Below are 9,892 nucleotides of genomic sequence, written 5' to 3' on the forward strand. Positions count from 1 at the left end.
TTACAGTCTTATAGCAGACATTTTGGGTCTATATTACAGTCTCATGTTGCCCTCAAATGCTCCTCGCAAGTGGGAAATACGAGGTTCCAACTGGGTTATAACCACTTGAACGACCCTCACAAGTTCGGCATTCAGTGTGTATATTACAGTCTTATAGCAGCCATTTTGTAGATATAGTAATGTACTAACTGAGGTGCGTTCAACAAGGGAAATAGTTTGCGAACGTTGGCTAATGTTAGCTAACATATTCCATTTGTTTTGTGTTAGGCACGACTGTTCGCTAACGTTAGCTAACAGTCTGAGAAGATAGTGTGCGGCGAACGTAAGTGTCTGTTTCGTGTCTTAACTGCCTCTAAAAATAATCAAGTGGCCATATAGACTTTCTACTATATTTAGTAGCAATAGCTAAGTCATTTTCAGTTTGAATATTGTCGCTAAAAGCCAGAGTAATCCTTACAAAAAGTAGCTGTTTGATGTTTCATGGTAACATTTTGAAATGTTCATTCAAATCATTCAACTGAAAGTGTTACTCTGGCAACATGTTCGCTGCAAACAGAAGCCTTGTTGAACTCGCCTCTGGTCTCGGTGGACGGCGCTTCTTCCTTGGTTGAGTCTTTCAGGTTCTCATACTCCTTCTGCATCTTGGCCGCCTCTGCCTTGGTGTTGTCATCGTCCTCTGGGGTCTTCCCTGCAACACAGACACAACAACAGTCAGTTACCACCAACCCAACTCAACCCGACTAAACCCAACCCAACTCAACCCCAACCCCACCACACCCGACCCAACCCCACCACACCCGACCCAACCCCACCAACCCCAACCCAATCCAACTCAACCCAACCCCACCACACCCAACTCAACCCAACCCCACTACATCCAACCCAACTCAACTCAACTCAACTCAACCAACCCAACCCTAACCCCACCACACCCAACTCAACCATCCCAACCCAACCCCAACCCCACCACACCCAACTCAACCATCCCAACCCAACCACACCACACCCAACTCAGCCCAACCCCACCACACCTAACCCAACACAAACTTAAAGGGGAAGTTCAGTATTACACGACCTGCCTGAGCAAAGTACCCTTACCTTAACCTTACATTTACCTTAACCTTTCCCTTAACTATACATCAAAATAAAAAACACAGAAGGGAATAATGAGAAGTACATCGACTGGGCAATATTTACCTGACACTAGTCACCGAGCCACCGTGAGGTCAATCAGGTGGAATGATATGAGGAGGACAGGTGACTGGGTGATATTTACCTGTAGGTGTGATGATGCCAGGGTTCCCCAGTGTTTTCCCCAGCTTGTTCTTGGTCTGCAGAGCGATCATAGCATCCAGGTTCTCTACAGGAGGATAGACATATAGAGGTTAGACAGGTCTCCACAACACCACTCATTCAGTACACAGTCTATATTCTCTATTTCTCCGTTCCTCTTTTTCCTTCCTTCTATTTCTCCCCTGCTCCACCTCTCTCCTCTCTTTCCACAGCACTACCCATTATTTCCTATCTTCTCTATTTCTGTTCCTCTCTGTCTTTCCTATCTCTTCTACACTCCCATTTCTCTACCGTTCCCTCTCTCTTTCCTCCTTTTCATTCCAGAACACCACTCATTATACTATGAGGGTCCTGATTCCAGAACACCACTCATTATACTATGAGGGTCCTGATTCCAAGAAAACCGCTCATTATACTATGAGGGTCCTGATTCCAGAACACCACTCATTATACTATGAGGGTCCTGATTCCAGAACACCACTCATTATACAATGAGGATCCTGATTCCAGAACACCCCTCATTATACTATGAGGGTCCTGATTCCAGAACATCACTCATTATACTATGAGGGTCCTGATTCCAGAAACCCGCTCATTATACTATGAGGGTCCTGATTCCAGAACACTGCTCATTATACTATGAGGGACCTGATTCCAGAACACCGCTCATTATACTATGAGGGAGGGTCCTGATTCATCTCTTCAACAGACACTCCACGTCTAGTAACCAGCTGAACTGTCCAGTTGATACTAAATACAGCTGTTCTGTGAAACGGCCAGCTCTCTCGCTCTCGCTCTCGCTCTCTCTCTCTCTCTCTCTCTCTCTCTCTCTCTCTACTGTAGAGATGGCTCTGTGTCACAGCCCCCGTGTCCTGCTGTTAGTGACCTTTACCCCCCCCCTCTCTATCTTTCTCTCTCTCCTTTATCTCCCTAAGGCAGATCAGTTGTGTGTAACAGAGGTGACTCATCCCTATCCACAATCACGGGTCACTGCGGACACAATGGCCCGTTGCCTGGCAACCCATAATTCCATCCCCACGTCTCCACGGAACCTAAACATAATGTCGTCGGGGTTGCCAAGGAAACCCCCGTCTATTACGTAATGTATTCAATTTGGTCTTTATTATCAGTGTGTGTTATCTTTGTCCTGCTGTCTAAACGACACTAGTCACCGAGCCACCGTCAAGTCAATCAGCTGGAAGGATATGAAAAGGACACGTCACTCAATAGCAACGCACATAGATACACCGCAACATGACGCACCAGGGTAAAGTAGAGCCATATATAGCTGGAGATCTCAATACATGACTCTGGAGATTGTCTAACTAACATTACCGGTGTAATGTATGTAGGTGTCTCTAAAAGGGTCTCCAGAAATGTTGTGATGACAATAAATGAGGTGTTATCTGCTTTGTAGGGTATTGGTGATGTTGGTGTTGTGTGAGGTTCTCAGCAGGAAGCACAGCGCAGGAGATCAATAGGTCAATAACTGATCAGAGGTTATTACCGGAAGTATTGATTGGTTGTGTTAAATGTTGTATGTATGGACCTGGGTGGCTGGGATCTGTTATTGTGGTGGGGCACGCAACACACACACACACACACACACACACACACACACACACACACACACACACACACACACAAATAGACACAAAAACATTCTCTCTCTGTTTCTCTCTACACAATCACTACTCCAGCACAACAGAATATCTAAAAAGGTTCCACTGCCTATCATTTCAAATCAATGACAGAAAACTTAAATACCTGTCTGTGTGTCTGCCTGCCTACCTGTCTGTCTGTCTGTTTGTCTGTCGGTTACTCACACTCAGCCAAAATTTCACAGAAAGATAAGAAAAAGATGCAAACAGAACATCACAGTGTGTGTGTGTGTGTGTGTGTGTGTGTGTGTGTGTGTGTGTGTGTGTGTGTGTGTGTGTGTGTGACCCTCATAAATCTGTAAAAGCGAGGGTCGTTCCTGTGACATTTATCTGTCTGAACAGAGGCACTATGCTCCACTGCACAAACAGATAACACACACACACACACCCACTACCACCACCAACAGTCAAGTCACATCCTGGATATAAACTGTGACATAGATAATAATCTCTGATATATAGATGATTAACTGATATGTGTTTTACCAAGGTAGTATATAGATGTTATTATATAGATAATAATCTGTTTTACCAAGATAGGAGACTCCCTCTTCAGGTGTGATGGTTCCATATTTCACCATCATCTTGACAAAGTCAATCAGAGTCTTCATGATAGTGATCAGAGTCTCTCTCTCCTGGGCGTCTTGTTCTGGAAACATCACACACACACACACACACACACACACACACACACACACACACACACACACACACACACACACACACACACACACAGGTGTGTTTGTTTGTGTGTGCATGTGGTGTTTGTGTGTGAGAGAGAGCTGGCATGCTTGGGTATGTTTGTGTGTGTATGTGTGCATGTGTGTGTATGTGTGTGTGTGTGTGTGCATGTGTGTGTGTGTGTGTGTGTGTGTGTGTGTATCTGTATTCCTACCTGAGTCTAAACTCTTTAGCAGATGGTAGAAGTTGGGGAAGTACTGAAGGTCCTGAAGACCATCCTCTGGGCTCAACTCATTTCCCTCATTTCTCTCTCCCTCGCTCCTCTCCTCCTCCTCCCGTTCTCCCTCGCTCCTCTCCTCCTCCTCCCGTTCTCCCTCGTTAACTCTATCCCAGGTGTTATCCACTGTGTCATCAATGGCCGCCTGATCTTCATCATCTTCTTCATCGTACCGACGGTTGGGGGACCCAGTAACATCCTGGGAGGAGAGAGGAAGAGAGTTAGACAGCATCATCATCACCGTCACCATCACCACCGTCACCATCACCATCACCATCGTCACCATCACCATACCAGTGTCTGATGGGAGGCATTCTGAGAATCGAAAAATTCTCAAATGTTGTGCAACTAAATTGGCCTTGTATTTAATTGAATTTAGCCTTATCCCAGATCGTACCATGCTAGCGTCGGGATTATCGTCATCCTGGTCACCCCGGGTTATGGGATAGTCCACTCCCAGGTCCTCGATCTCATTGTTCTTTGCGTTCTTCGTGATGAGGTCCTGAAGAGCCTCGGCTACCTCGTATTCCAGACTGTCTGCCTGGCTGTCTGTTATCTGGTGGAGGAAAGGAGGTTGAGAGGGAGGGATCGAGAGAGCGAGAGCAGGAGAGGGAAAGAAAGATAGAGAGAGAGCAGAGAAAGAGAGAGCGAGAGAGAGAGAGAAAGCAGAGAGAGAGAGAGAGAGAGAGAGAGAGAGAGAGAGAGAGCAAGCTCTTCAGTAAGTGCATCACTCACTATAAGAGGGGGATTCCATGAATCAACCCCACTGTGAACTGTTAATCACAGTCTCTGATTCACACAACTACACACATACACCAGAAACAGGCTGGCCATAGGGAAGTTCAGGCAAATGCCAGATGGGCTCGTCCATCTTTAGCCCAGTGGGCTGGTCTAAATTGGGTTTTGTTTTGGCAGAATTATCATTATTTGACCAATAATGGGGGCCTTGAGGGAAACAATGGGCTGTGTTAGTAATGCCCAGGCCGATTTATGGTCCCGGTCCGTCCCTGACTTACAGTGTCCATCAGGGTTGGGATCATGAAATGTTTTATTCAGTCAATTCAGGCAGTAAAATAAACATTTAATTCCAATTCCAATTTTTCTCAATGCTTCCCTATGAGATTTTTGTTTTACATTTGAATTTCAGTTTACTTCCTGAACTGACTGAATTGAAAAGTAATTGATCCCAAACCTGATGTCCATTTGAGGGAAGGCCAGAAACATTGACTATCACACAAGAACGTTTTGGGAGCCATTTCTGTCTTCTGTTTTTGCCAGACAGCTGGACCTACCAGGCCCAGTTTGAGCAGCTTGGAGACAATCCTGTCAAACACCCCTCTGTCGTCCTCCTCGTAGATCTTAGTAGCGATCTTCTGGACGATGTCTTCAGCCGTTAGAGGGGTACCATCCACCTGCCTGAAGCTCTCTGGGTCATCTGCAATCACAACCAAGGACACGACAATATAAAAACACCTATGTGGTTGTGTGTTTGAGTTTGTGTGTGTGTGTCCCACTGGGTGCAACACAGATCTGTCAGTTATGAATGAGCTGCAGGCTCCTCTCCTCTCCTCTCCTCTCCTCTCCTCTCCTCTCCTCTCCTCTCCTCTCCTCTCCTCTCCTCTCCTCTCCTCTCCTCTCCTCTCCTAAATCTTTCTGTGCTCACTAGGTTTATCCCTGTGCCAGTATGACTCTTATGTAACAAACTAAAACGCTGAGACTTAAGGCTGTATGTAGCAGTAGCAGACCAGGAGACAGATGGCCAGCACACACACACACACACACACACACACACACACACACACACATTGCAAATTGTCCAACAGCAACAACTCTCGAGTTATGAAACTGAAAATAACTCAACCAGGTTTAGCTGAATCGTCACTACGTTAACATCACAGTACTTGTTTTCCTCTGCCTCTAAATAATATAAGAGAAGGGGTGTATCTGAGCCATATAGACCCCATACAGAGAGGATGTGTTGTGTGATCATACACAACAAAACAAGCTAAACTAGGTAGAACTCAACACTCAACAGTACATGTTCATAACAGTTCACTACAGGTCATTCTCTTTCTTTAGATCAAATAAAAGATGTGCCTCCAGGCTGATCTACTGAGAATACGGTATTCAGGCTGATCTACTGAGAACACGGTATCCAGGCTGATCTACTGAGAATACGGTATCCAGACTGATCTACTGAGAATACGGTATCCAGGCTGATCTACTGAGAATATGGTATCCAGGTTGATCTACTGAGAATATGGTATAACTGATGAGGTGCCTTAGTTTCAGAGCCAACAGCAGTACAGTACAGTAGAGTAGAGTACAGTACAGTAGAGTACAGTAGAGTACAATAGAGTAGAGTAGAGTAGAGTACAGTACAGTACAGTACAGTACAGTAGAGTACAATACAATACAGTAGAGTAGAGTAGAGTAGAGTAGAGTAGAGTACAGTAGAGTAGAGTACAGTACAGTACAGTACAGTACAGTACAGTAGAGTACAATACAGTAGAGTACAGTACAGTAGAGTAGAGTAGAGTACAGTAGAGTACAGTAGAGTACAGTACATTAGAGTACAGTAGAGTACATATGAGGCTATTTTTTCATACACTAAGAATATAACCTTGACCCAGATCCTGAGAGGAGAGAGACTTGGGGTCAGACCATAATGTCTCTATTCCCTTTATAGTGCACTACTCTTGACTAGGGTTCATACAGCTCTTGTCAAAAGTAGTGCACTACATAGGAAATAGGGTGCCATTTGGGACGCAACCCATCAGCTCCTCTGAGAGGATCAAGAGGGGCCCCCTGATTGAATACTTCACATAAATCCTTCCATATTGATTCCATTCTTTGAAGTGATCTGATCTGACATGACTGGATAGGTGAAAACCATGTATTGGGGCCTGTGCATTCACCTGTCCGACCATGTTAGATCAGTGATTAGGTGAAGGAAGGGAAGAAGGAAGGAAGGATTCAAGACGTATTTGAACAATGCCCTTCTTTTCTGTATGGTACCTGACATTTGACCCCAAGTCTAAAACAGTAGTTAACTGCTTCCCCGGAACTAGGTCGAGATTAAATACTGAGTCTGTGAGAGACGGGCTGTGTCCCCTATTTTATACACTAGTAGTGCACTATATAGGGGATAGGGTGCCATTTGGGAGGTACTAAGTGTCTATAGTCTCCTGTAGCGATGGAGGAAGAGGATTTAAGGCTTGTAGCTTAGCCTTAGCACTTCCACTGTCTCAGCCAACAGCCTGGGGAGAGATAATCCTCTCTCTCTCTCTCTCTCACTCTCTCACAGCAGCGCAGGGCCTCAGACCTGACCTCACTATAGAGGGATCAGACACAGGGAAGAGCCCTATCAGACACACAGGCTCAGAGCCAACAGGCCCAGACAGGACAGGAAAAAAGACAAAGACAGGGACCCTTTGTCTACCTGGAACCACCAGAACAGCTTTGTTTAGAAACATTCAGATTTGGTCTATAGGTCAACCATAGTTATATACAGTAAAGAGTCAGTCCAAGAGTCTGTCCAAGAGGCCATTAATGTAACATTCGGTCTGGTTAGGGACAGAAGACAAAGTCAAATACCCCTAATAGGTTCCCAATATAGTCTAATAGCCCACTGAGCTTAAAGGCATAACCTTGCGGAGATAATGATAGTCGTACTTGCTGTAGTACATTCATAAACAGACTAAACTAGATACCTTGGTACTTACTGTAGAATAAACAGACTAAACTAGATACCTTGGTACTTGCTGTAGAATAAACAGACTAAACTAGATACCTTGGTACTTGCTGTAGAATAAACAGACTAAACTAGATACCACAGACAAACTAATGTCAATTTTAAACAGACTAAACTAGATACCTTGGTACTTGCTGTAGAATAAACAGACTAAACTAGATACCTTGGTACTTGCTGTAGAATAAACAGACTAAACTAGATACCTTGGTACTTGCTGTAGAATAAACAGACTAAACTAGATACCTTGGTACTTGCTGTTTTCCATCTTGGTTGAGTCATAGTCTTCGGCTAGCCGGCGGTTCTTGGTGGAATCTGATTCATCTGGGAAGTAAGGCTCCTCCTCCAGGCTCTCTCTGACTGGTGTCTCATTGGTCTCTTTTGACCTTTGACCTTCGGCCAGGGACTTGAGCAGAGTGAAGTCATCGTTCTCTTGCTCTGGCTCCGCCTCCTTCACCTCTTTAGGCTCCGCAGCAGATTTGGTGTCTGAGGGGGAGAGGGAAATATTTAAGAAGCTATACGAAGCTTCTGCCTCTGGGGTTGCTCCTCTTGAGCCAAAAGGAGTCCATTCTATGGAGAGAAATATTGTCCAGAAAGGGCACACCTACCCTCACCCATACATTGTTAGCCTAAAACTGAGGATTTGTGTGTTTTCATCAACTAAACTTCCATAGTGTGTCTTTAAATAGAGAAGCCAGCAGCCAAACCACCTTGTATCACTCTGCTGGCTTTCCTCTGCAGCTAAGCAGGGTTGGGCCTTGCTGGCTTTCCTCTGCAGCTAAGCAGGGTTGGGCCTGGCTGGCTTTCCTCTGCAGCTAAGCAGGGTTGGGCCTGGCTGGCTTTCCTCTGCAGCTAAGCAGGGTTGGGCCTGGCTGGCTTTCCTCTGCAGCTAAGCAGGGTTGGGCCTGGCTGGCTTTCCTCTGCAGCTAAGCAGGGTTGGGCCTGGCTGGCTTTCCTCTGCAGCTAAGCAGGGTTGGGCCTGGCTGGCTTTCCTCTGCAGCTAAGCAGGGTTGGGCCTGGCTGGCTTTCCTCTGCAGCTAAGCAGGGTTGGGCCTGGCTGGCTTTCCTCTGCAGCTAAGCAGGGTTGGGCCTGGCTGGCTTTCCTCTGCAGCTAAACAGGGTTGGGCCTGGCTGGCTTTCCTCTGCAGCTAAGCAGGGTTGGGCCTGGCTGGCTTTCCTCTGCAGCTAGCAGGGTTGGGCCTTGCTGGCTTTCCTCTGCAGCTAAGCAGGGTTGGGCCTGGCTGGCTTTCCTCTGCAGCTAAGCAGGGTTGGGCCTGGCTGGCTTTCCTCTGCAGCTAAGCAGGGTTGGGCCTGGCTGGCTTTCCTCTGCAGCTAAGCAGGGTTGGGCCTGGCTGGCTTTCCTCTGCAGCTAAGCAGGGTTGGGCCTGGCTGGCTTTCCTCTGCAGCTAAACAGGGTTGGGCCTGGTCAACCCCTAGATGGGAGACCACAAGGACTAGTGAAATTCAGGGTCCATATTCATAAAACATCTGGGAATAGGAGTGCTGATCTAGGATCAGTTTTGCCTTTTAGATTATAATCAATATCTCTGTGAAATGTCAATGAAGCACTGAGCGTATACCAAGCTTTTTATTTTCAGCCTTTTACATTCAATTCAGCTTGTGGCTAATTTTGCTTTTTGTGACCGGTGAAAACAACTTTCAAGAAGATGACCACAAATTACAAAATACTACCTGCCCCACAGTTTGGGAACCACTGTGTTAGAGAAAGACCCCACTGAACGATTAAAATAATAATATTTGTATTGGTAAAATTAATGTAATTAATTTAACATAAGGAAGTTAAATTTGATCAGCAAAGTGCGTTTTCACCAACTCTGGGCTGAGTGGGTGGACACCCTAAACAGTACAGAACAGTTAAAGGCAAGAACAACACCAGACCATACTGCATTATATTGAAAAATAAGATAAAACAGTTATATATTGTGAAGACACCAAGAGACAACAAAAATATTTCTGACACACTATTCACATATACTGTACATATTCAAATGTATGTAATAACAATACTGATTGATTGGCTGTGAAGTATCCGCTTACCTGCAGACTCCACTGCAGCTTTCACATCATCTGCCTCTGCAATCTGTGGAAAAGAACATAAACAGTGTAAACATTGATTTATTTGTTTACTTTTGCTCCAGTCTGGTTTGATATGACGTTGTTGACGTTTGAGAACTCTCCCCTCCATAAAGTCTATTTGACATAATATTA

General features: G+C 45.4%; 1 protein-coding gene across 3 annotated transcripts in view; it reads right to left on the minus strand.

Annotated features, from left to right (window-relative positions):
- The window catches only part of scg3 (secretogranin III), a gene marked incomplete at its 5' end in the record, with an annotated part of 16,642 nt that extends 6,878 nt beyond the window's left edge, over positions 1-9,764 (minus strand). For 2 of the 3 annotated variants that reach the window (XM_045217786.1, XM_045217785.1), the window contains 8 exon segments: positions 575-688; positions 1,277-1,360; positions 3,487-3,603; positions 3,850-4,111; positions 4,310-4,468; positions 5,205-5,347; positions 7,910-8,149; positions 9,722-9,764. In XM_045217786.1, the coding sequence (XP_045073721.1) occupies positions 575-688; positions 1,277-1,360; positions 3,487-3,603; positions 3,850-4,111; positions 4,310-4,468; positions 5,205-5,347; positions 7,910-8,149; positions 9,722-9,764 (1,162 nt within the window). 3 annotated transcript variants of the gene reach the window in all.
- Between the last annotated feature and the right edge of the window lie 128 nt (positions 9,765-9,892).

The sequence above is a fragment of the Coregonus clupeaformis genome, unplaced genomic scaffold (assembly GCF_020615455.1).
Source record: "Coregonus clupeaformis isolate EN_2021a unplaced genomic scaffold, ASM2061545v1 scaf1225, whole genome shotgun sequence".
Lineage (NCBI taxonomy): Eukaryota > Metazoa > Chordata > Actinopteri > Salmoniformes > Salmonidae > Coregonus > Coregonus clupeaformis.